Source organism: Podarcis bocagei, assembly GCF_964188305.1.
Source record: "Podarcis bocagei genome assembly, chromosome: 4".
Lineage (NCBI taxonomy): Eukaryota > Metazoa > Chordata > Lepidosauria > Squamata > Lacertidae > Podarcis > Podarcis bocagei.
This window is the reverse complement of record NC_138128.1, coordinates 17,792,379-17,820,009: the sequence shown is the minus strand read 5'-3', so window position 1 is coordinate 17,820,009 and position 27,631 is coordinate 17,792,379. Positions and strand designations below refer to the sequence as shown.

The 27,631-nt window shown below is 44.1% G+C and overlaps 1 protein-coding gene across 2 annotated transcripts in view; it reads right to left on the bottom strand.

Annotated features, from left to right (window-relative positions):
* GOLIM4 (golgi integral membrane protein 4) overlaps positions 1-26,478 on the bottom strand; it is a 52,211-nt gene extending 25,733 nt beyond the window's left edge. For both annotated transcript variants that reach the window (XM_081190214.1, XM_081190215.1), the window contains exons 1-2: positions 25,460-26,478; positions 1,334-1,408 (exon numbers count right to left, since the gene is read on the bottom strand). In XM_081190214.1, coding sequence (XP_081046340.1) covers positions 1,334-1,408; positions 25,460-25,646 — 262 coding nt within the window. In that variant the 5' untranslated portion in view covers positions 25,647-26,478. The remainder of the gene's footprint in view (positions 1-1,333; positions 1,409-25,459) is intronic.
* Positions 26,479-27,631: the final 1,153 nt, after the last annotated feature.

Below are 27,631 nucleotides of genomic sequence, written 5' to 3'. Positions count from 1 at the left end.
TTGCTGTTTTGAGGAAGAAACCTTCTGCATCTCTCCCCCAGACAAAAGAAATGCAGAAAATCTCTTCAACAATACAGAAAGGTGAATTCATTGTTCATCTCCATTTAGGTCATCCGTGATCAAGAAAGACAAGTTCAAGAGTCCCTCTGGGTATCTCAGTCCAATGAAAGCGTTGTTCATTAATCATAGCATTGCATTATTTTAAGTCAGTGTAACTAAGTCCTATTCAGAGTAGCCCCACTAAAATTAACAGACATTGCTAACTTAGGGCCATTAATGTCAATGGGTCTTCTCGTGAGCTGAATACAACCTTTTGCTACGGACTCTGCTGAGGCTGTTGGTTTACACATTCAGCTACTAGGAGAGTCTTCTTCAGGCATTTGTTGTGCACACGTAAAGAGGCAAGTGAGAGCACCTGGGACAAACCAAGTCTCCACAATTATGCTACATGCATGGACACAAGCAACACATAATCCATGTTAGTGGGAAGGTTTACTTGTCCTTAGGGTTTCCAATATGGAGATAGGAACCCCGATCAACCACAGACCCAAGTGGGCGGAGCCAATCACCTGTCATTTGCCCCGACAGCATGGGATGCCAGGCATGTGCCGTGACATCAGGGATTTCCCATCACACACAGAAATATTAAAGCCACAGCTGCAAAGGAAGAACTGGGAGGGCAAATCAGGCTTGGGAAGGTGGGCATGGACTTATCCAAAACAGCCTCACAGGCCAAATCCAGAAACCTGGGGGGCCTGAAACCCACCACTGGAATAAGGATATACCAGGACTGACTTATTAAGCCTGTGCTACAACTCAGAGATGCTGTGGTATCTCAGAAGTGCCAACATGACCCAGAAAGCACAGCCCTAGCCGAATGAGCAATGGTTATAATGGGATGCCAGGAGACACTGTTACCTGAATTATGCCATAATCTGCAAAGAGTGTTTGCCTATTGTTCTGAGTACTGGCCAGGAAATATATCCATAGGTATTAACTGTAGAAATATAAATGTGTTTTTGAGTGCAAGAATCAAAACTTTATTTTGGGAAAACACTCATATAGTCAGATGGAGTTTTGTTGCTGTTGTCCTTATCCACTAGATGGCAGTAAAAACTCATTAAGAAACTCCAGAGATCTGATCGCTCCGAAGCAAAATAGCCAATTCTTATTTTCAAAAATGTTTGGCAAAGCATAACCTATTTTAAAGGAGTCTTGAAAACCGTGATGGCCCTGAATGCAACACAGTGTTCCTGTAATAAGAATACAAGTAGGAACAACATTTCTCCTGTTTCCTATCCTTTTTCTTTTTGTGAAAAGTAAAATCTTTTACCTTCTTTTGCTTTCTTATGTTCAAGCCTTTCTTTCTGCAAAGATTTCTCTAATCTTGACCGGTGCTCATATACAACTGAAAAAGGAAAAAATAAATAAACTGGATGTAAATGAGGAGTAGTTCAACAGGTAACAAAATATGTGTGTGTATCCATTTTGAAAAATAATAATAATAAACGAATGTACAAGGAATAGGAGGGAAGGAATCCTTAACAAAATCAGCAAAAGAAAGTTCTCAGGAACTATCAGTGAAGTTGCACAAACCATGCAATTTGTGCATCGACAATGTGGCCTTTGGGAAATTACAGGTTGCATGCATCCATGTAGCCAAAAGCTTCCCACCTTTACAACCTGATAGCATTACAAGAACAAACCATCTGTGTTAACCATTTGAATGAACTTCCTTTCTTTAGCTTTCTGGTGCACTCTGAACTCACATAATTGGGCCCAAGGGTCATCTAGTCCAACCCCCTGCAATGCGGGGAATCTCAGCTAAAGCATCCATGACAGATGGCCACCCAACCTCTGTTTAAAAGCCTCCAAGGAAGGAAAGTCCACAACCTCCCGAGGGAGACTGTTCCACTGTCAGAACAGCTCATACCACCAGAAAGTTTTTTCGTATGTCTATTCGGAATCTGCTTTCCCGCAACTTGAAGCCATTGATTCGAGTCCTACCTTCCAGAGCAGGAAAAAACAAGCTGGCTCCATCCTCCATGTGACAGCCCTTCAGATATTTGACAATGGCTATCATATCTCCCCTCAGTCTCCTCTTTCCCAGGCTAAACATACCCAAGCTCCTTCGACCGTTCCTCATAAGGCTTGGCTTCTAGACCCTAGAAGGGCCAAAGCTGAGTGGCAAAACATCTGCCTTGCATACAGAAGGTCCCTAGATCATCTCCAGGTAGCACTGAGAAAGACCCAACTGCTGCCAGTCAGTGTAGACAATACCAAGTCTGTCCGTTTGTTTCTTCATTAGATTTCTTTCCCTTCTTTCCACCAAGAAGCTCAAGGTCACAGCATGAATGACTTTTCCCCTCCTCATTCTATCCTCACAGCAAGCCTGGGAGGCTAAGAGGCAGTGAATTGACTCATGGTCACCCAAGGAGCTTCATGACAGAGATTAGATTTGGACCCTGGTCTCCCAGATCCTTGTTGGACACCCTAACCATTACACCACACTGGAGTTCAATGGACAAATGATATGGTATAAGGCAACTTCCTCTTTTCAGAAGACAGGATGAGGCCATTAGGGTGCTAAAACCTTTTCGCAATCCTCACATAATTGCTGCCTGGTTTCAAAAGACGTAGCTTTTTTTAACTGTCTAAACTGAAAGATGCTGCAATCATTTAAAGATTCCAGATGTGTGTGTTTTAAAAACGCATATAATGGAAGCAGTTTTTCCTCCCCTTCTGCTTATGTACATAGTGCAATGCGGGAGGGAAAAGGGATACGAAGGTCTGGCATTATACACAGGGAAAAATCAGTTGGCAGCAGTCAATGGCGGCCCAAAGGGATGATAAACCTAATCACACATCAACACACAGTCAATACATGCCAAGTGAACTAGCAATAAATCAAGAAAAGTCAGAATTATCTTCAATCTGATTATGCATTCTTTCCACCCTTTAATTGGAGCATGGGCGAGGGGAGGAAAAGAACACAATGGAATTGAAAATTAAAAGCCTTTTTCTTCTCCCACCTCTCTGCCACAACCCCCCCCCCAGTAGATGTGACTTGATTGCAAATTATCATATTATGTGAATAATTCACTCAGTGATTCTTAAGTAAGGGGGGTGGGGGGTCACAGAACACCCCAAGATGTGCTGATTGCCTCCAAGTTAGACAGGTGTACGAAACCCTGGAGAGTCACTGCTGCCAGTCCGTGTGGACAATACTGAGGTGGTTGGAACACTGGTCTGATGCAGTACTAGGCAGCTTCCTAATAGTTTGGATTTGATATCCTGCTTTATCACTACCCAAAGCGGCTAACAATCTCCTTTCCCTTCCTCCCCCACAACAAACACTCTGTGAGGTGAGTGGGGCTGAGAGACTTCAGAGAAGTGTGACTAGCCCAAGGTCACCCAGCAGCTGCATGTGGAGGAGCGGAGATGCAAACCCGGTTCCCCAGATTATGAGTGTACCGCTCTTAACCACTACACCACACTGGCTCTTATCTGCTTGATGTAGGGTAACTCTGTGGTATGAGCAGGTTCAATCCTTGAAATCTTCAGAGGGACTGCCCTCTGTCTGAAATTCCAAAATTCCCCGTTCATTTAGACAATACCAAGGTAGATGGACCAATGGTCTGATTCAGTAGACGCTGTGTTCCTTCAACAGCATACGACCCAACTATCTGAAAGGCCACCTCCTTTCCTACCGGGGTTAAGGAAAGCAAAGAAGGCCCTGCTGAGAGGCACCTAGTATTTTCCTTACATAGCTTCCATCGTATGTTGTGGATGCACCTCTTCACTCTGGCCTTTTGACAGTTAAGGGTGGTATCCAATGCAAAAGAACTTCCCCACTCCCTGTGATGGCTGTTCTCTGTCTCCAGTCAAAGACAGTAATGTTTCTGAGTCCCAGTAGCTGGAGACTATGGTGGGGTTTTTTTCTTCTTGTGCTCAGGTCCTGTCTGCAAGTTTCCTTGTGTCCTCTGTAAGAACAGAATGCTGGACTAGATGAGTCATTGGCCTGATCCAGGAAGCTCTTCTTATGTTCTCCCCCTGCAGCTTTCCCCAATCTGTTCTAAAGTGCGGGAAACCACAAGAACAAGTTTAGGGGGTGCATAGGGGGAGGAGAGAGGGGGTGCTCAGCTGTGAAACTGTAAATCCTTGCACTAACATAATGAGTCACTGCTTTGGATACAACCCTAAGGCATTTGGTTTTACAGGACCCCCAACTTTTGTCGAATCTATATTGTTCTGGCTTGAGCTGCGATGGCTTTACCGCCTTATTTGTTTTTATCACTGCATCTTTCATTGTTGTAACTTGCCCTGTGGTGAAGGACAGCTAAGAAATCTTATAAAAAGGTACAGGGGACACAGGTGGTGCTGTGGTCTGAGTCTCTTGGGCTTGCCGATCGGGAGGTTGGCGGTTCGAATCCCTGTGACGGGGTGAGCTCCCGTTGCTCTGTCCCAGCTCCTGCCAACCTAGCAGTTCAAAAGCATGCCAGTGCAAGTAGAGAAATAGGTACCACTGTGGCAGGAAGGCAAACAATGTTTCCGTGCGCTCTGGTTCTGTCATGGTGTTCTGTTGCGGCAGAAGCAGTTTTGTCATGCTGGGCACATGACATGGAAAGCTATCTGTGGACAAACGCCGGCTCTCTCAGCCTGAAAAGCAAGATGGGTGCTGCAACCCATAGTCACCATCAACTGGACTTAACCGTCCAGGGGTCCTTTACCTTTACTTACAAATTACTAGGGGATAAAGCGAAGGGTACTAGTTATGACGGGACATGGGTGGCACTGTGGTCTAAACCACTGAGCGTAGGCCTTGCCAATCAGAATGTCGGCAATTCGAATCCCAGCAACGGGGTGAGCTCCTGTTGCTCGGTCCCTGCTCCTGCCAACCTAGCAGTTCGAAAGCACGTCAAAGTGTAGTAGATAAATAGGTACCACTCCAGCGGGAAGGTAAACGGTGTTTCCATGCGCTGCTCTGGTTCGCCAGAAGTGGCTTAGTTATGCTGGCCACATGACCCAGAAGCTGTACGCCAGCTCCCTCGGCCAGTAAAGTGAGATGAGCGCTGCAACCCAGAGTTGTCCGCGACTGGACCTAACGGTCGGGGGTCCCTTTACCTTTACTAGTCAAGACAGCTGAATGCTACCTTCAGGATCAGAGGAAGCATGACTCTGCGTACAAGTTCCCTGGGGAACAAAAACGGGAGATAGACATGCCCTGCTTGTGGGTTTCCCTGGCTGACCAATGTGCTGGATTTGACAGGCCTTTGGTCTGATCCAGCAAAGCTCTCCTATTGTTCTTATGACCTGATGTTGCAAAGAAAATGAGATGTGGTGTTCTGAACCATATCCCCCAATAATAACCCAGAGGTCGCATCCTCATCCTTCCTTGGTTCTCCCCATTGACTTCAGCGGAATTTAAGCAAGCTTAAATGTGCCGGACAGCAGCCTCCAATTTATTAAATTCCATCTCAGAGGGTGGTTTGTATTCATTTCACTTACACAACAGCCCTACCTTAACTTAGGACAGCTGCTCAGCTTGTCCTAAACCCATCAACCTGTTTCATCCTTACAAACTTAAATTAAAGAAACGCTGCTAGGAATGACCTGAACAGCTGTGTTTCCAAGTCTCTATACTCGGTTCGGCAAGAATCGGCACACTTTGCGCAGTGTTAAGATGGTGCTGTTTCTGGAACGAAACAATTTTGCCATTTCAGCATTCTGCCTCCCAACTGTACTTCCCTCAGTGTCCTGTGGAAATGTGCAAACAGACTATGGTGACAATACTCCTCACTTTAAAATTATTGATTGATTTTAGCGGGAATTTTACCCTGAAGATCACAAAAGCAATTATTCCCTATGTGTAAATAATGAAAAGTTAGTTTTAAAAAATGAAACTACTATCTTATGTTTTAGCTTGATTATAATAGGATCATGGAAAATTCCCCAAAGTTTTAATACACTTTTTGGAGATGCCAGGGACTGGTCCTGCCCTCTGAAACCCAAAGCAGTAACAACTAATAATGATATGTAATAATAAGGCTGTTGTTGTTTAGTCATTTAGTTGTGTCCGATTCTTTGTGACCCCATAGACCAGAGCACACCAGGCACTCCTGTCTTCAACTGCCTCCTGCAGTTTGGTCAAACTCATGCTGGTAGCTTCAAGAACACTGTCCAACCATCTCGTCCTCTGTCGTCCCCTTCTCCTTGTGCCCTCCATCTTTCCCAACATCAGGGTCTTTTCCAGGGAGTCTTCTCTTCTCATGAGTTGGCCAAAGTATTGGAGCCTCAGCTTCATGATCTGTCCTTCCAGTGAGCACTCAGGGCTGATTTCCTTCAGAATGGAGAGGTTTGATCTTCTTGCAGTTCATGGGACTCCCAAGAGTCTCCTCTTAATAAGGCTAGTTACTTAATAAGGCTAGTTACTCCTAATAAGGCTAGTTACTCTCAATTGCCACAGGACTGTGGAATCAAAGGGAGGCATACTCTCTGACCTCTCCCACCAGCCAGGACATTAAGGGCACTGGGAGGCTGTACCTTGTCTCTTATAAAGAATATCATGCCAATGGGGAGTAAAACCTGGTCCCATCCATTGGCAAGTGCAGAAGAAGCTGCCCTAACGCTTGCTTTCCTCTTCCCTCCCTATTCCTTTTTCCTTTTGTATCGTGGCTATTAGATTGTGGGCCTGCAGGCAGGTACTCTCTTATCTTCTGATACGTATAAAATGCTTAGATAATTTCAGGTGCTTTGTAAGTGTTTAATGGTCTGCATAGAGCTGAACAATAATGAAAAATATTAATAATTAGCAAATAATGCTGTGCATATATTGAAACATCTGGTTTAAATAATCTGGTTTAAATACCAGCAAAACATTGACCTTCTGACATCTGTGGTCCAATTCATCACCACAGCCATAGTTTCAGGGTGTTACAAAACTGTGAACTTCTAAACTCAACGATGAAATCATCTTTTTATTACTCTTATTTTTAAAATTAGAAGAGAAAGAGAGAGGGAACTCTAATTAAGCACGGTTGTTGTTTTAATTAAGAATGAATTCTTCCAAGTTTCAGGTTAGAAGTGCATAGTGGATTTTTTTCTGGCTGTTTGTATGTACACTTAAAAAAAAATAGGCCCACTGTATAAAAGCAGAATGTCTGTCCTCCCAAAATTTTCCACTTGGCATAAGAAGCTTCTGAAAACCAAGAGCTTATTCATTCCTTCTGCATTCTCTCATTTCCTTTCAATAAAGCAAGTACCTCAGTACAGAGGGCACTATTAGAAACTTGAATGTTGCAAATTCATATAATTAATGTCATTGGTATATTGGAAGCCTTAACTGGAGTGGGCGGACATTTATTCTTCCACTTCATTATTATAAAATGACAATCGAAAGGATGAGAAATGTTCAGAAAGGATAGGTCTACTAAAGCCTATTAGCTAGGAAGGACATTTGCAGGGGGTAGACACCTCTGATTGCCAGATCCTGGGGACAAAGATGAATAAGAGGCTTTATGGGTAAGAGGCTGACATCTCTTTGCTTTTAAACTTTATGGTTAAGAGGATCACATCTGGTAGAGACAAAAAACCCCAATCCACTAGAGCAGGGGTCAGCAACCTTTTTCAGCTGTGGGCCAGTCCACCATCCCTCAGACCATGTGGTGGGCCAGACTATATCTTTTTTTGGGGGGGTGAACAAATTCCTATGCCCCACAAATAACCCATAGATGCATTTTAAATAAAAGGACACATTCTATTCCTGTAAAAACACGCTGATTCCCAGACTGTCCACAGACTGGATTGAGAAGGCAATTGGGCCACATCCAGCCCCCGGGCCTCAGGTTGCCTACCCCTGCACTAGAGACTCTCCAAGCTGATACTCTTAATGTCTTTTGGAATGTAAATGCCCATCATCCCTGGCCAACATCGGAGGGAACCAGTCTGGGGAAGTCTCAGAGGTGAGCCCCACTGAGTCCAATGGGACTTACCAATTAAAAGTGTGTCTGGGGCTGCAGACCAAGCATTGCTTTCTCCTGCCTTAAACTTAAAATGGCAGCGAGTGCACAGATATGAAAATATATTTTACTCTGGCAAAAGCAAGAACCATGGTGCAGATCTATAACAACTAAGGACACAATTTTGCCTTAGCAGTGTTGTTGTTGTTGCTTTTAACATAAATAACTTTAAAGACAACTTTTTGGCTAGGACTCTGTTTCAAAAGTTACTCCATCCTTGACGCAACAGCAGAATTGGTTTTCTAAGATGTTATGGAGCTTATCTGATCCTAACGTTTTAGAATACTATAAACAAACATTATGGGATTCTAGTATTTTTCTTGGCTCAGCCCTCATCTCCAACAATTTCTGGCCAGAGAGAAGAAACCCAGGAGGGAGATGTGGTTACCAATATCTCAAAACTGTTAAAGCCACTTCCTCAAAGCAGTTTTGTTACACAAGGATTAAGACAGATATACTCAAGCAACAAATCTTATGTGGAAAAGCAGAACAGTCAAGGCCCTTGAATTTATATACGTTATGAAGACTCACACCTTCGGTGTCACACATTTTTGTTATGCACATTAACCACAACATAAACACACAAGCACAAATTTAATGACCTGTATGTGCTTCCCACCGTTCAACACATTTAGAGTTATGTAGAAGTGCAAAGCATAGGGTTTCCAGGTATTTTGAGGCTCAAGACTTAAAGAGAGTGGGGGCTATGAGATAAATAGAGGTGCCCAGCAGATCAGAGGGTGGGAACCTGGTAGGAGCAGCTGTGCCAACTGCATCAGCCTGGAACCAGATGAACATGGAAGGGGGCATTCAATAGCAAAAGCTTTCAAGCCAAGTAGAAAATACTCTTACTCCCGAGAATTAGGACATTCCCTTAGAGATCGAGGTGTGTGTGGAGTGTAAAAAAGAGGTGGAGATTTAGATCCAGCCAACAGACCAGATCCTTATTTCCCCAACCCCTACAGGCCAAATTTGACAAGTATCACCCAATGTTACAATGACAGCAGGTGGCCCATTTTTGCCCATAATGCTTAAAATCAAAGGGTGCAGATGAAGGCACTGTGCCTTTCAAGCACCGATGATCAGCTGATTGTCGGCACCTGCAGAGCACTATTTGCAAGCCTCGCCAGTCCCCTGATTGACAGGGCTTGCAAAGGGTTGTGCAGGGGACATTGCAGGTGCCAACAATCAGCTGACATGGGGTGTCTGGAAACCGCAGCCCAGTCATGTGTTTATCTGCCCCACACCGGGCATCAAGCGGGGGAGGCCTGGTGGGTCTGATGAGGCCCGTGGGCTGGAGGTTCCCAATCCCCTGGCTTAAAATTCTGAAATGCACAGCAAGCCCCAAGACGTGAGCAACTTAAGGATGCACACTATTATCTGCTGCAAGAAGGAAGGGATGGATGGGAGAAAGTCACGTGACAGGAGTCCAAGGCACAAAACGGATTCATCAGCTAAGGTGCCATTAAGGATTCCCCACTGGAATGCACCAGTTTCCCATTAATCCAAAGCACTGAATTTAGACAAGACCTTCTAGTCTGTGAATTATTTAACTGTGCATTACTAGAGCATACATTAGCAAGGTGCTTCGCAACGTGATTCAATAGGAGTCCTTTTCCTTCTCGCCCAACAAGTCCAAACAAGCGTAGAAGCCATAAAACTTCACTTCACCACTTCCAACAATTCAGGAGGAGTATTTTATTTCCAGAATGAAAAGAAGAAACGTTTATTAGTCAGTTTCCACTTCCCAACCCAGGGGAAACGGCCTCACCAATTCTGAATCTCCATCCATGCATTGTTGTTTATTATTTGTCATTATTGCTAGGGTTGCCCCTAAGCAATAGAATTGAAATAGCATCCCATTCAAGATCTTAGATATCAATTAGCACTTTGGGCATGTTATGTCAGCAGGTATTAAGAGTCCAAGTAATATCCACTACAGAGCCTTTTGTTTTACAGAGAATCAGAATGACCGTCACAGAACAAAGCTGATGTACTGCAGAGGCTAACAGACAATGCCAGAGATCAGGAAGTCACAAGTTTGGATCTTGCTTCTGCCACAAACTCGCAAGGGGGCCTTAGGCAAGCCAGTCTCTTTCTCTCTCAGGCTCAGTCAGCCCACCTGTAATATGGGGGACTAATAATATACACTAACTTTACAGTACAATGTTATTGTAAGGATTACAAGAGGGTAATGTATGTGAAAGCACTCTGAATACTTAAAAGCACTATACAAGTGTCAAATATGATTACTACTTTCAAGCTGCTAATGGAAGGATGGTTCTGAGGAGCTGAATAATCATGCGAAGAATGGAAGATTTGCTGGTTTCAACACCAACTGCATCTATTGCTGCTGCTAAAAGTTCCATGGTGCTATCTATAGAGATGGCATGGTCAATTAACCGGTCTGACTGTGTCTATTTCAGGAAAAGAAATATTTTTGGCTAGGGAGTTTTATAGATAAATGTAGACTGTGGGGACTTACCCTTCACTGTAAAGCTATTTTTTCCATTTACAGTCCTGACATTTAAGCAAATGACACTGCGATCCCATAGAAGTTGACTTCACTTGAGTTCAATGGGACTGTTGCTGCAATACTAAGCACATTTAGCAGAGGAGTAGTGTTTAAACAAACCTACCAAGGGAGTAGTGTTTCATACCACTTTAAACAGTTATGGCTTCCCCCAAAGAATCCTGGGAACTGTAGTTTAAGGGAGCTGAAAGCTGTTAACAGACCCCTATTCCACACACATAACTACAATTACCAGAGATTTAACAATCAAACCCTCTTCCCAGGGAATTCTAGGAACTGTGAGGGGAAGAATGGCCTCTTAACAACCCTGAACAGACTACAGTTCCCAGAATTCCTTGGGGAAGCTATGACAGTTTAAAGTGGTATTATACTGCAGATGGGGCCTTGCTAGTCACTTGGAAATAGGCTGCTTTTTCTGTTAAGATAGCCTACCCCTGCCCACACTCGAAAAAAGGCCCATTTTAAAAACTTGCATAATAAGGAAGCACTCCATAAAACATTTTTTTTTATCCACAATATCCAGTAATTAAGAAAGGAGGACCAACTAGGCTACCACACAGATAATTTTTCATGGGTATGTCAATAAATTAAGATGCCTAATGCATGTAATTAGTAAAGCTTTGATTACTGTCTGTACAGGGTGCTGGACTACAAGAGCTATTCAATAATTAGTTTGTTAATTGGCTCCATCCAGGGATGAAACTAAGCTGCTGGAAATTTGAAACCAATCCCTTTGGCATTTAATCAGAAATATTAATAAAAGGAAGGGGTGCCGGGGATAGAACAAATGCGACAAAACCCCACATTTGTCCTCCTGTATAAATATTTAGAAGTTTCTCCTTCCAAGGAACCTGAAAAACCTGCACAGCAGCTAGAAAAGGTTCATCTGAATCTCTTATTTATTATCTGAAAAGAGGGCATACATTTGCAAGTGACACAAAGCACATGCAAATGTGTGTCGTCTTTTGTGTGGGGGTCAGAGGGTCCAAATCACATAGAGAATACCCTGTTGGCACCCTTGGTTTTTGAAGTTACAAGTACAATAAAACATCCTCTGTAACACCCAGGAGGCAACAGAGGAATCTAGCACATCCAGAGTGTTGATTTTAATCAACATAGGGCACAATCCTTAACCCTGGCCAGAGTGGCAGCAAAAGGCTTGATGGAACAGCACAGCCAGCCTGCTGTTTGGGGAAGCACACTCTGGCATTCTCACTGGCAGAGCGAAAACCTGTGCCAAGGTGGACCGGGTGTTTGTATTGCTCTGTTAGATTGCAATCTTACTGAAGCTTTCTTCTAGGAAAGCTGCCATAGCCAGGCCCATAAGTCCTCATGCCATATTCCAGCAGCTCTACAAACACTCATTGCCTGTGGTATCTATGGCACCCACAGACTTGATACCCTGAAATAAAAGCCATAGACTTGATACCCTGAAATAAAAGCCATTAATGCATCATTTGATACAGAGGCTAGATTTGCATATTTCAGGACAGGATTTGCCATATGCAGTGCTGTTTTTCTAGAAAAAGAGGTGCTGGAACTCACCACAAATACCTCCCTTATTCTCTTATAATGGCAATGACGCCCTCCTGAGAGGTGCCGGAACTGAGTTCCAGAGAGTTCCAGCTGGAAAAAAAAGCCCTGGTCATATCACACTGGGAACTTTGTAATCAATAGACAAAAAACCACATGAGTTTATGACACTTCCTTGCCTATTTACCCGAAGGCAATTTTAACCTGAAACAGGTGACTGGGACAAAGGTGGTAATAAGCTTCCCAGACACAGGAGCTAGATAGACAAGCTCTTGTGGTTCTTTAACGGTCAGACGGAGAAGATTGGCTTGTCAAAGATGTGGCAATACAGAATTATCTGGCCCTTCAAGTATTTTCCTTATCTAATCAGCAGATAAGCAGTGCTAATATGGAGAAAGATTTCCATTTTTTCAAAAGGCAACCTGATGGTTTCCTTCGACCTGTGAGCCTGCCCTGTTAAAGATAGCCCAGTTGCTGCCTCTATGAGACATCTTACTGCAACAAGCCATGGGCCTGGTTCGTATGTCACGGGAAGGCAAACACCTTGGCCCATGGTTAAGAAGGAGAGAGCACTTAGGCATGATCTCAGGCTCAGATGATGCTTTGGCTTACCTGCTGCACCACACTGAGCTGAAAGGACTGGGGAGGAGTGTGACGGGCGCATATTTGCGCTAAGTCGCAATTTGGCTTAGTGGTATGTGCAAATGCAGCCATATATGTACAAATGCAAAAATGAAATTAGAAAGGTGTCCCTAATCTACCATCAGTGTTCCTTTTCCTGATTAATACCAAACACAGAGGCGGACTTAGGGCAGCATGACCGGTTCTGCCACACTGGGCACCAAGCCTAAGGGGTGTTGCAGGGCATTGCAACTATGACGTAGTGAATTGAGCAGAACAGAAGGTGAGAGGGTGACAAACTTTGGCCTTGCACAGGGCTCCGCTGAAATTTGAAAGAGCAAAGTCCGCCCCTGCCAAACATCAGTGTTGTGAATTAGTACTGTACTGTATTTTGATACCATGGATCACTTATAGTTTAGATGTGATTTTATGACTGCAAATTTTTCTTGTTAAGCCACTTAGAAATCATCACTATTTAAATTGTATAAGTAAGTAAAATAAACATGTCTTAAGACTGACCACAATGGTTTTAAGAAGCCGAACAGAAATTGGACGCTGCATCAGGTAGCTCTTTGATCTGAAGCAACAGGGCTTTTCTTCGGTGTTATTTCCATGCAGAAAATGATGCACTGGTGATATTTTCAAATGCTAAAGCTTTTCTACATAACACGGCCATCATCATCATCATCATCAAGCTGCCCAAACATTAGATGTCCTACAATTGCAAAGTTAATAAACCATGCCTCCAGATCAGCAGCGGAGCAAGTCAATCGGGTGCCTGGGGTGGCGCACATGCCCTGTGCCCAGGGACAGGGACAGCCGCCCGCAGGGGCAGGGCAAGCCAGGGCAGGACGCTCCGTGGGGCCTCCGAGGAGTCTACCTGCCTCTTCCCACTCAGCTGCCCTACAGCTGAGGGAGAGGTGGCGGGTGGACCGTCTGGGGAAGCATGGAGCCTGTGGGTGCCCAAGCCACCATATCACTCCCATGAGAGACGCATGGCATTTTGTCACCCCCCTCAATGGTAACACCCAGGGCAAACCGCCCCCACTTCCTCCACCCCTGCTCCAGATATCAGCCTGAGTCAGCAGAGCCATTGATTTGGGACGATGGGACTTATTTTTATTACTATTATTAATAATAATAGAATTTATATACTACCTTTCCTTTCATGAAAGAGGCCATTCAAACAATTAAGAGCCAAAAGCAAAATAACAAGAAGAAACCAAATTATTATTTTTTAAAAATGCAACTCCCCTGCTGCGGGAAAGGAACAGGGCTTTCAGGTCGGGCGAGGTGCAGCGTTACAGTGTGGCAAGAGCAAACTTGAAGAGGGGCATTCGACGGGCAAAACTGGATTATAGGCAGAGGATTGAGGATAATTTAAGGAGCAACAACATAAGACAGATGTGGCAGGGGATTCAGCATATTACCAACTACAAACCTAACCTTGGCGCTGTCGACGGCGACCCTTTGCTGGCGGAGGAGCTTAACCTCTTCTTTGCTCGCTTCGAGAAGGAGCCACCTGAGACGCCGGTATTACAGCCACCAGCCCATAGGGGCCCCTCATTCACTGTAGAGGAGCACGAGGTGAGACAAGTATTGAGGATGGTGAATCCGAGGAAGGCGGCTGGACCTGATGGCATCACTGGAAAGGTGTTGAAGGGCTGTGCGGATCAGCTGGCGAGGGTCTTTACTACGATCTTCAACAAGTCCTTACACCAGTCTATTGTCCCACCCTGCCTGAAGTCGTCAACTATTGTCCCTCTGCCTAAAAAATCCACAATCAGTAGTTTGAATGACTACAGACCAGTTGCACTGACTCCAATCATCATGAAGTGTTTTGAGAAACTGGTGCGCCGTCATATTATTTCTTGTCTTCCATTAACTTTTGACAACTACCAGTTTGCTTACAGGGCAAATAGATCCACAGAAGACGCTATCACCACCACTCTCCATGCTGCTCTGTCCCATCTGGAGCAGCCGGGGAATTATGTGAGGCTGCTGTTTGTGGATTTTAGCTCTGCTTTTAACACTATCCTCCCCCATAGACTGGTGTCCAAGCTAGAGACGATTGGACTCCCCAACTCCACCTGTCTCTGGGTTTTGGATTTTTTGTCAGAACGTTCTCAGAGGGTTAGAGTAGGGTCACATGTGTCCACAGCCCTTAGCCTTAACACCGGCTCACCACAGGGTTGTGTGTTGAGTCCCCTGCTCTATGCTCTCTATACGTATGACTGTACAGCCATCTACTCCAGCAACAAAATCATCAAGTTTGCTGATGATACTACGGTGGTGGGGCTCATCTCAGGAGGGGATGAGTCCGCCTATCGGGACGAGGTGGAGCGGCTCTGTGTTTGGTGTGGAGAGAACAATCTGGCTCTTAATACGGCTAAGACCAAGGAATTGGTGGTGGATTACAGGGGAAAAAAGGCGGACATTCAGCCCTTGTATATCAACGGGGAACGGGTGGAGAGGGTGGCGGAATTCAGGTTTTTGGGAGTGACTATGGATCAGGGCATGACTTGGAGCGCAAATATCACTGCTCTGGTGAAGAAGGCCCAGCAGAGAATTTATTTCCTCAGACTTTTAAAAAAGAACAATCTGAGTGAGAGACTACTGGTGTCCTTCTACCGAGGCTCCATAGAGAGCATACTCACATACTGTATTTGTGCTTGGTTCTCCAGTTGTACAGCTAGAGAGAGGAAGGTGCTCCAGAAGGTCATAACCACAGCCCAAAGGATTATTGGTCACCCTCTCCCACCTTTGGAAGAACTGTACGGTTCCCGTTGCCTTAGGAAAGCAAACAACATCCTGCAGGATCCATCTCACCCGGGATACAGTCTGTTTGCACTACTGCCTTCTGGCAGGAGGTATAGAAACATCAAGTCAAGGACAAATAGACTGAAAAACAGTTTCTATCCAAGAGCTGTGGCCTTTTTGAATGCTGTAACTCGATAGTGAGATCTGGGAGTTTTTGGGGGTGGGGGTGGGTGTGGTTGGAAGGTGGTTTGTTTGGTTGTTGTTGTTGTTTTGCTTTTACTGTTTTTAAGGGATGGCATCCAATTTCGTTGCACTTGTGCAATGTTGCACTAGTGTAATGACAATAAAGAATCTATCTATCTATCTATCTATAATGCAACTACATTAATCCATGATTGAAATATAAAATAACTCAAGCCCATTAACACAGCATAACCATTAAGACATCAATCAAAACAGGAGATTCAGGTCAGAGCAGGGAAATGCTTGTCTAAACAGGTGAGGCTATGAGAACTGTCAGAATGGATCCCAGATTTCGGCAGGGAAAGCATATGGTGCCATCAGCAAAAATGCCCACCTCTGTTGTGCCACCAGCTTGATATAATCACCAGGCCACGGCAAAACTAAAGAGAGTCAAATTGCTGGTCATGTTGCCCTTACTGAGTACTGGAGGCAGTGAGAGCCCCAAACCTCCTGATCACTGCTCCCAATTGCATTTTTGTTGTTAAATAGCATTTGGGACAATGCAGCTCAGCGTACCAGGATTGCACCAGGCTGAGGAAACCTCCCATAGGCTTACAATCTAAGACAAAGCTTTGGCCCTTCAAACACAGGAAACTGGTAGGCAGGATTGAAAGCCCAGATCTAAGAACAAAGACCAAAGGGAAATTGCAAGATTATTTCAGGCCGGAGGTGAAATGACACGACACTTTTTGATACAGAGGTTTGTCTTTTCATTTGTTCTTCTTTTCAGATGCTCTCTTGCTCCTGCCCCATGAGCCGTTCACTCGCTTTTATTTGGACAACGATGTGGTAACTGTCTAGACCTCCCATGCTATCACATTTCCTGAAGCTCGTTTGGGCATGCAGGGTTTTTAATTCTTACCGAAGACCGCGGAGTAATTCCTATTTTAAGCACTTGGGCAGGCTGAGCTAACATTCCTGCTCTTCCAAAATTACATCAGTATCCATTTCACAAAAGAGCAACTGGTTAAAGCCACGCTGGTAAATGGAGAAAGTAACTATTTATAGATTTTTGCCTGAATCGTGCAGGCAGCAAAACATGCTTAGATGGCATTGTCTTCATCCCACTGAACACTACATAAACCGCACACAGTATTATACCATTTCAGGCTGCAATCCTATACCCATTTAACTGGGAGAAAGGTCCATCACTACCAATGAGATTTACTTAGGAGTAGACATGTATAAAATGCCATTCCTAACCCCCCCCCCCGGCAACAAATCCATGTTTTAATATATAGGAATAAATTCTATGTTTTTTTCTCATTTAATAAGGGCAGGGGTGGGGGAGGGAGAGAAATTATATTCGGTTTGTATTTAAAATGCAAATTTGGACTTTCCAGAACAAAATGTGAGCAAGAACAGCCACCCTTTGAAATTCACATTTCTCCCAATTTTGCAATGTAGTTTTCCAGCCAAGTCATGTGTGTAAGAATGCATATATTGTGGTAAAGTATATATATATATGCATATAAAATATAAAAATGCTTTATATTAGGAGAAGCTGCTTTGCAAAGGCCAAAACTGCATACAGTGGTACCTCGGTTTATGAACTTAATCCATTCCTTGAGTTCATTCTTAAACCAAATCCGTTCTTAAACTAAGGCACACTTTCCCTAATGAGGCCTACCTCTGCCGGTGCCCTTCCACCGTTCGGCTTCCATTCTTAGACCAAGGTAAAGTTCACAAACCAGAACACTACTTCCAGTTTTGCAGAGTTCGTAAACCAAATAGTTCGTAAACAGGACTGTTCGTAAACCGAGGTACCACTATACAAACTTGTATAGGTTTGAATACATTCACACTAAAAGGTTGGTGAATTTTCATGGCTTAAAAAAAAATGCAAACTAATGTGGAACTGTCCTGAACTTAAGACGGGGGGGGGGAGGGGGGAATGAGAGAAACTGAAACAGACAGATTTGCCTACACCTTATGTGTGAGAAGGTACTGGGAAGCCACAGGCAATGCCAGATGAAATCTCAGAAACCGGGTGAGGGACAACAGTCCATCTTGGTCATCTGCTCTTTCTGCAGTTGTGGGCAGCAGAACAAATTATTCAAACAGTAAAATACGAAACCTTGCTTTTGTATAACTTAAGCAGCTTGTGCAATTCAGCTTTTACCCAAGGGGCATTTGGATAACATGAGTCCAGAACCTTTTATTACATTCTTTAAAAAATAAATAAACAGCCTCTCTTTTTTGCATCTATTTGAGTTTTTTTGCACTCTGCAGCTAAGGAGCCCAGTCCTCTGATCAGAATGGTACCAATGCAAATGTTGCCATGCTTCATGAACTTAGTCCTAAATTAGTGCTGGGGGGGGGGGGGCAAAACTCACTACAACAGACTTTTTTCAGTGGTTGATATCCGTCTCCCATGGAGCTTTGACACAGGTAGAGCAGAAGAATAACCCCATGGTATTTGTTCAGTCAGCCAGAACAGACATTTGTGCTTACAGCATTCCTGTTACCATTCTCCACCATGGTCTTCATTATCCCTTGCTTGCCGATGTGATCTTGAGGGACACAGATTACAGATCAGTGGTACGGGGAAAAGAGAAGCTCCTAAAGGCTATATACACTTCTGCATGGAAATACAGTGGTGCCTTGGTTCTCAAACGCCTTTGTACTCAAACAACCTGGAACCCAAACACTGCAAACTCGGAAGTAAGTGTTCCAGTTTGCAAACTTTTTTTGGAAGCCGAATGTGCTCTGTTTTGAGTGTTATGCTTCTGACTTGGGTGCCACACTTCTGTTTTGAGTGTTACACTGAGGTCTGTCTGTTTTTGCTATTTATTTTGTGTTTTTGTGGCTCTTTTTTGTTTTTGTGACTGTGTGGAACCCAGTTCAGCTACTGACTGATTGACTGTGTGACTAAAGTACATTATTTATTGCTTTCATTTTATGGATCAATGGTCTCATTAGATAGTAAAATTCACGTTAAATTGCTGTTTTAGGGGTTATTATTTTTAAAAGTCTGGAAGTGATTAATCCATTTTGCATTACTTTCGATGGGAAAGCGCGCCTTGGTTTTGGAACGCTTTGCTTTTAGAACGGACTTCTGGAATGGATTATGTTTGAGAACCAAGGTATCACTTTGCAAAAAGCAAAGAACCACTTAATGCAGATTGGCTGGAACAGAATGGGAACTGGTTCACACATGCCAGTTCATCACTTGATGGTTGCAACATCGTGTGATAATTTATTATTTATATGTATTACATTTTTTATCCCCTATTTCCTGCAAGGAACTTAAGGTGATGTATATCATTCTTCCTTCCCCCATTTTATCCCCACAACAACCCTGTGAGGCAGTGTTAGGTCACCAGTGAGCTTCATGGCTGGGGAAGGGGAGTGGGTCTAGAACCCTGGTCTGACTCTAACCACTAGACCACAATGTGCACATCAACGCACAGATGAGTGAGCCATCACACACTGAACACCAAAAGCAAAATTTTCGCACTGACCCACAGAGTGCTTTTCAATGGAATATGTCCCAACGTTCAGCTGAGGGTCATCAGCTAATCTCCAGTGCTGCATTCTCATGTGTGTACCATTCATTATATGAGTAATATTTTTTTAAAAAATGGTTAAATGCAGATGAGGATTGTATCTCCACACTTTACACAAACTGTCAGAAAAAGTCCCCCTTTGCTGCGTTTCAGCCATCTCTTCGAGCGAACAAAAGGCTTGACAGAGCATGATGAGAGTTTAATTAATGTGTATTAAATTATCTTGGGAACGCCTTCTCAGATAAATTGCTCTGTGATCCATGATCTGTTCCTCTTCTGACTGACTGCTTCTGTGCAACGGCCTTTTGTGCATTTGCTTATTTTAATAAGACAAATACTCACCCGGCATTTGCTCCACATTAAGACAGCAATGTGCCAAAGTTTCCTGTACCGGTACATTTCAGGAGCAAGGCTATGTTATTTTCTAGTTTGGCAAAAGCAAACTGGCCGGGGGGCAGACACGCAGGAAAGAAGGGTGACACAGAGTTGCTGGATTTTAACTTCACAAAGGGACATGATGTTCATTTCCAGAAACAGCTCTTCAAATATGTTTGTCAAACGCACCAAGCTGCCAACTTGGTCCATCTGCCACACAGTAAACACTAGGCCAAAATGCTTTATGTACCTTTTCAGTATACAGAGGTTTGGCGAACACAGGTTTGTCCCAATGACTGCATCTCTGAAACTGAATGGATACAACACCTCAACTTCACTGCAGTTCAAAGCTAGGCATGTCTACTCAAAAGTAAGTCTCACAGAGTTCAGCTGGACTTACTCCCAGAGAAGCAGCCTTAGTCACCCATGCAATCTAGGTTTTAAGAACCCCATTACAGTAAATGTTCAGAATTTGATGACTCCCTAGGAACTCGGAAACAGTTGCTTTTGACTGTTGCCTGAATGCAATTCTGAGTCCAAAAAGAGAGTAACTATATCTATGCAACAGTTACAATGTAATTGGTCAAACATTCTAGTCCACAGTATTGCATGAATTTTATTATTACAGTCACAGAACAGTTCCAGCTCACTTACAATATCAGGAAAATCATAAAACACAGCAAGAATACATTGAATTGCAATTGGGTATAACAGAGACAATACAGATGTAGCAGCAGTTAAAAATATGTATTAAATCTTGAGCACTAAAATAAAACCTAAAATTGTCATTTAAAACCTTAATCCTTCTGGTAGTACAGTTTGTTCCCTACGTTTTATGGCAGTCGCACAGAATTTGGCCACCCTTAGCGTGATCCTTGTCCTCTAGCAGGTGTTTTAGACATTGAAGTTTGGACCCATTTGGAGATTTTTGTATAACAGGAGTGATAAGTACCGAGCTTATATCCCCGTAGAAACGGCAGCGTAACAAGACATGAGAGACAGTTTCTACCTCCACCAAGCCGCAGGGGCAGAGTCATTCCACGTATGGTTTACCCTCGAATCCGCCCTGCAATAAGGCAGATGGCAGCACGTTGAATCTAGCGAGGGTAAATGACCAACACAGTATTGCAGCTTGGAAATAGTTTCTGAAAAAGGTGGACATGCTTCATGTTCCAGCATAAAGAAGACAGTATTTAGCACATAGGGGCTATCTCCAAGGGCCATGGGTGCTTGGGCACCCACAATAATATAACTGTGGGGGCTGGGCACACATAAAGTAAATGAGCACAGGTGGCAGGCAGCAACAGCACTGCCTTTGAGAGAGAAGTTCACCTCCAACCTCCACAGCCAGGCACCCTTTTCGGGCAGGGCAGGGCTCAGACATGGAGGCAAAGTCTCTCTGCCTCTGAGTCTGAGCCCCTCCCCAAGGAAATGGTGCCTCGCTGGCTGCAGACAGAAGGAGGAAGAGGAACCGCTGCTGCTGCCGCTGCAACGTGGACATGCGATGTCACAAGCACACACCTGCACATAGTGAGTGTGATATAACATTTCCCCAGCCACTCTGGGCAGCTCCCAACAGAATATCAAAAACACAATAAAACATCAAACATTAAAAACTTCCCTAAACATGGCTGCCTTCAGATGTCTTCTAAAAGTCTGGTAGATGTTCTTCTCTTTGACATCTGGTGGGAGGGCGTTCCACAGGGTGGGTGCCACTACCGAGAAGGCCCTCTGCCTGGTTCCCTGTAACTTGGCTTCTCGCAGTGAGGGAACCGCCAGAAGGTTCTCAGTGCTGGACCTCAGTGTCCGGGCAGAACAATGAGGATGGAGATGTTCCTTCAGGACATTCACTACATGTATTCTCTATATTTCAGATACTTCTACTGATATGGAGGTCAGAAATATATTTTTCCACCCAAACTTTTTTTCACAGGTAGCCATTTCTACAATTAAGTAGTCAAGACCTAATGAGAAGACTTCATAACTATGAAGAATGCATGTCTCTTGTGTATTACTCTCAAAATCCCAAGAGGGTATAATCTGTTTCTTATTATCTTTAGATAAAACACTGTCTCTACTTTACAAGTGAAAACAAAGGCAGCCTTTAAACAACTTAAAAGTTTGATAGGGCTGCAACAGGGGCAGCTATCATTGGCTATTGCAGGTTGACTGAGATTTTACATATATATATATGCGCAAAATGAGTTTTTGGCTCTGTGCTACATAAAATGCTACAGATTACTATAATTATTACTTATACTGGTCCATCGATTTAATGCTCTGACTTGATTAGCCTTAGCAGAATTACTAGCACTCAAAAATATGTTTCCAATATTCATCTGCAACACAATCATTTTCAGAAGATGTGATTGAGAAAGTTTCCATGTGTTATGTTGTAACCAAATGGATATTCCAATATTAAATAGGACATTTTATTATGAGCTGTATTTCTCTTCCTGGTATTGCTTCATGGAACTTTAATTCTCACAAATACACCACAGGGGAGCATTCTTACCTTCCATCATCACATCAACAGCATATGAATGATGTCGGTCGGTATTTTCCAGTTGGTAGGCTTATGCTAATATGGCTTAGAAACTTTTGGGTCAATCCCTGTTTCAAACATTACTTTTTGCAGCTAATCATCTAAAAGACACAGCAACGTTGTTGTTGTTGTTTAAAAAACTGCCAACAACACATTGATCCCATTTCAATAATTTAAATTTATAACCCCATCCATTCTGAAGACGCAAAGCGGATAATTCCAAGTCATTTAAATAGAAAGCAAAGTGATACTATACCCCTGTGCATGTCTCCCTATAAGTCTGACTGAATTCAGTAGGAGGCGAAGTGCATTCGATTGCCCCCGAAGAAAAGGAATTTAAAAACCAAGGATGTACAACTTGTGGCTTACCAAGCCATACACAGCCCACCAGCTAGGAAAGCCTGTCTACCAACTACTTGATAAATTCTCATGTTTTGTTGCCTGCCCAGTATTGCAAAAACAGAGCAGGGGAAGATGAAAGGGTGTTTATGAAGCACCACTAGATGTCAAAGTTATTTATTGCCAAGACAGTTCACTGACATATCTCAGGCTTTTGATATCAAGCAGGCGCCTTCACTGTACTTTTTTGGGCGCCTGCTAAAAACATTTTTTGTTTAGACAAGCCTACCCAGACATTTAGAAAGTTGGTGTGAATTTCATTCTCTTTTCAGTCTATTTTTATTTTAACTTTTCAAAAGTCTTAAATTGCTTTTATTCATTTTTCTCATTGATAATTTTATTGTTTTGTCTTTTTGTAAACCACTTTGAGGTTTGTTTTTACAATAAAGCAGTGCATAAATTTTATGAAATAAAAATGAAGAAGCAGGCTCATAGCTCGGATACGAGAGCTTCTCAAGCAAACTGCAAACCTGATTTTAAAAATAATAATAATAATGCTGTTTTCATTGCCTTTTTCAATAATAATTGAAAGAGCGTCCACTTTAAGTAATCTGCAGGGCAACAATACAGACAGAACTTTAGCTTGCATATCGGCTGTCGACTTTCCTCAAGTAAGAACCTGTATGGTAAAGCATCACCTTGGCACAGAGACATTTTAGTTCATCAATTTGTCGCTTTCTGGAACTTTTTATTACAACAAAAAGCTGGGATGAACAACTTTCTTCCTGAGAGCTGCTCTAAACTCCAGACAGCAGCTCAGAGGTAGAGAAGGGTAGAAGTCTATTTCATCACAAAATAGGCCCCTTCCCAACTGATAAAGCTTTATGATAACGTTTGAAGACATCTGGCAAACACAGATTCCCAAGTTATAGAGCACATGGGCTGAGACTAACATTGCATAGAACTATGTGGACGGACATGTTCCACGCATCTTATTTGAGGATTCTGTCACTTTACAGTAGTGTAATCTCCTGTTTTCCTGCCTGTCCTGATTACAGCTTGATAACGTGAAACAGTGGCAAATCGTTTACTAGCTCCTGACGAAACTTTTGATAGGAGTGCCAGATAAATTCTCAGCACCTAACCCTCGGGCTAGCAGTTACCTGTTCTTGTCCAAGAGCACTTTGCTCATTAAGCATGTAAACTGCCTACGAGTGAATTTAATGTTTATTTTTTTTTAAAAAAATAGGTGTAAGTTTCTAATGAAAAAATAATAATATAAAAAGGCAATGAATCTTACAGGTGGCTCCACAAAAAAGTTCAATGTGAAGACGAATTAGAAAAGGCAACGGCGAAAAGAAGGGGTTGTTAACAATTTTTGGCATTCACCAATCCTCTGGGGGCCACAAGTCAGCAGTGGGTGTGGTCATCACACAATCTTCCTCTCACAAATCCTGCATAGACACACAGACCAACAGATGCCACCCCCTACTCAGTTGATATGCGCAGAAGTGGGTTAATGACCCTGTCTCCGCTTATCAAATGTTTGACCAGACGATCAGGATACAGGTCATTTTCTATCCCCATCAGGGCGCTGGACTCTGCCCATCCCAGTGCCATGTGTACTTTAAGGGAAGGGAAACTTTTGTCCTTAATACCTGCACAGCTGAACCAAATATTTTGCATAAGCACGGGCTGTCTGCCCAGAACTGGCAGCCCTGAAGATGAAAAAGCAGATTCACCAGGGTGCAAGCTAAGTTCACAATCGAAAGGTTTTTCACATTTGAGCACAATTCTGGTAATGTGAAAACACAAGTAACGGATCAACGGAAATGATCCAAGAAACGTTCCACAGCCAATTCACAGCACAATCTTATGTTGTGTGGTGCAGTGGTCAGAGTGCTGGATTAAAACTGGGGCAACTCAGCCATGGAGCTCACTGGGTGAGCCACTAGTATGGCAGGGTGGGGAATCCATTTATGCTCCCTTGAGCTCCTTGGAGGAAAAGTGATACATGAGCATAATAAACAACTACTCAGAAGTGACTCCCATCATGTTTCCATAGGGCTTGGTCCCAATTAAGGCTATAGGATTGCAGGTCAAGCCTTCTGTTGCTGCTTCTTTGGGGAAAAGACAACTAAGGAGGGGAAGCATGGCAGAGGTTCATAAACTTATGAATGGCACAAAGAGTGAATAGATGGACTTTTTATTTCTTTCCTCCTTTTCTCATACTACTAGATGTCAGCACCACCTACTTCATTGACCAGCAGGAGGTTAATGACGATGAAGGGAAGGTCCTCACAAAATGCATACAGTGGTACCTCTGGTTATGTACTTAATTCGTTCCGGAGGTCCGTTCTTAACCTGAAACTGTTCTTAACCCGAAGCACCACTTTAGCTAATGGGGCCTCCCGCTGCTGCTGCGCCGCCAGAGTACCATTTCTGTTCTCATCCTGAAGCAAAGTTCTTAACCCGAGGTACTATTTCTGGGTTAGCGGAGTCTGTAACCTGAAGCGTATGTAACCCGAGGTACCACTGTAGTTAAATTATGGAATTCTCAATTGCAAGACACGGCAGTGTTTGGCTTTAAATAACTCAATGGAACCTCCATCTTCCATAGCAGTACACCTGTGATTAGCAGGTGCTGGTCATAAACAAGAGGATATCCATCACCTTCATTCCTTGCTGGTGACAGATAAGAAATGGATGGACCAGGATTCAACCCAACAAGGCAGTATGGATGCTGCATCATGCCTGAAATTCCACAGATCGCTGCATGCGCACAACTCCCATGAATTTCAATAGCGCATGTGCACACACAACTGCACACCAGAGCTACAGCCCAGCGTAACCAGCTGCAGAACTAGGACGGCTCGCTTTGCTGGGACACAAAAATAAAAATAGCTTTTGGGAGCGTCCCCCCGCCCCCAAAGTGGAAGGGGAGGCAGAGCTTTCGGAGGGGGAGCAGCCAAGCAGCTTTTACCTTGTAACTGAGCTGATAGAGACTCCTGGTGCTGCTGGTATTTGAGGGCCACAGCCTCCGCCTTCCTCAGCTGGCTCTGCAACTCGTAGTAGAGCATTGCCCCGTAGATGAAGCCGAAGATCACGATGAGAAGCAAGAGGGACTGCAGAATCCGCTTCTGCTTTCGGGAACACATCCCGTTGCCCATAGTCCCTTCCTCTGCGGATCCAGGGGCCCGTCCACCTCAAGGCTCCTCTATCCTCAAACAGCAGCCGGAGCACGAAGCAGCATCAGGGGCAACGGCCCAGGCGGCGGAGGGGCCTCGGAGGAGAGCTGGACCCATAGACCCTGGCGCCAACTTTAACCTACCTGAGCCAAGTTTTGCCAGGCACCTGGGGTCACGCAACAGGCAGGCCGAACTGGAGGGCTGAGATTTCAAGGGACCCCGAGGAGCAGGCAGCCTTTCGGGCCCCCGGGAAGGGTCAAGAGCGGCTCCACAGGCCCCCTGCCCTCTCCACGGAGTCAACGCTCCCTTTGCGCGTAGACGGAGGGGGAAGCCTTGGGAGCGCGGATGTCCGGAGGCAGCTCAGAAGAAGCCGGGCATCCCCAGGCACCTCTGCCCTTGCGAGCGGAGTTCTTTTGAGTCTCTAGGAGGGCGATCCCCAAGGTTATTCTGCAAAGATCTCTCCGGATCTGCTTCCCCCCAGATCGCTTCGTTCTAACTGCAGGAACAGTTCGAAGGGACGGGCAGGATCCGATCCCCCAACGTTCCCTTGCTTCTGCCCGTCTTCCCCTCCAAGATCCGTTTCTCCCAAGCGAAGTTTTCCTTTGCAAGATCTCCCCGGGGATCCCTTTCCCTTCGCCCTCCCTCGGGGAGCTAAAGTTACTTTCTTCCGGCGGCTGATGCTCCTCCGCTGATGGGGGCAAGAACTTCCCTTCCCCTGCCTTGCCTTGGCCACCTTCCAGCCCCGCACATACGTGTCACCCTCCACTCCTAGGCAGCTTTTGCCAGCGGGATCCCCGAAGGAAGTCCCGCTCAGGCCGCTGCCTCATTGGGCGCAGCGCTAGCTTCTCCCCGCCCCGCGGGCTGGCAGCGGTGGCGCGCATTGGACGCAGGCCGCGTCCGTCCGGCCTACCGAGAGCCGCGCTTTCCAGCTCCCGCCCCGCCCCGCCGCTTTTCCCAGCCTGGAGCGCGCGGGAGAATTGAGGAAGTGGGCGGGGTCGCGGGAGCAAGCGCTCGTCGAACTGGAGGCAGCGGGGAAGGGTCCTCGCCTGTTGGAGCGGGTCTTTGCCCGCGCGCCGCTTTAGAAAGCAGCGTGTGGGGGGCTTGGCCATCTCCCACTTTAGTAAAACTTCTTTATATTTATATGAGGGTATAAATCTTTTTTAATTTTAATTTTCCATAATTTTTATTAAATTTCCTGTTTTACATTTTAGAACATACATTTCAACAACCTTAAAATATCAATGACTTAGCTTCTTTTCTTTCCATGCTTCGTTTTGCATAACATAAAACCCTGCAAATTTTATATAAACTAAACCATAGAGTATTCCATTATTACATCCATCAAAACTAATTTACACTATTGAATTTATCTTAATGCTGCCCACGTTTTCAAATACACACAATTCCCCCCCCCATATAGTCAACAAACATTTTCCAATCTTCTCTAAACGTATGTTCTTGTTTTCTTCTTCTATGTGTTAGGTCTGCAAGCTGCACATATTCCATCAGTTTAAGTTGCCATTCTTTAGTTGGGGCTAAGCTCGTTTTCCATTTTTGGACTAACGAAACACAGGCTGCAGTAGTGGCATACATAAATAACCTTTTTTGACACCTGGAGATTTCTGTCTGAATTATTCCCAACAAAAAGGACTGGGTTTTTTTTTGGGAAAAGTACTTTTAAACATTTTTTTTTCAATTCATTATGAATTATTTCCCAATACTCTACTCTTTTACCACCACATATGATAGAATGTGCCCTCAGTTTTAATCTCTTTTTTAAAGGAAATGTCACCCATTTATTGAATCGATTTCTCATTCGATTAAATTTTCATGAAAACAATAGTTGGGTGTTTTCAAAGAAATAAACTAAATATGGGTATGGGAAGGGGTTTGCATCCTCGTGAGAATGGGATCTGCAGGATGCCTGCTACTGCAGATGTTCCACTGGGTCTAAAAATAAAAATGTG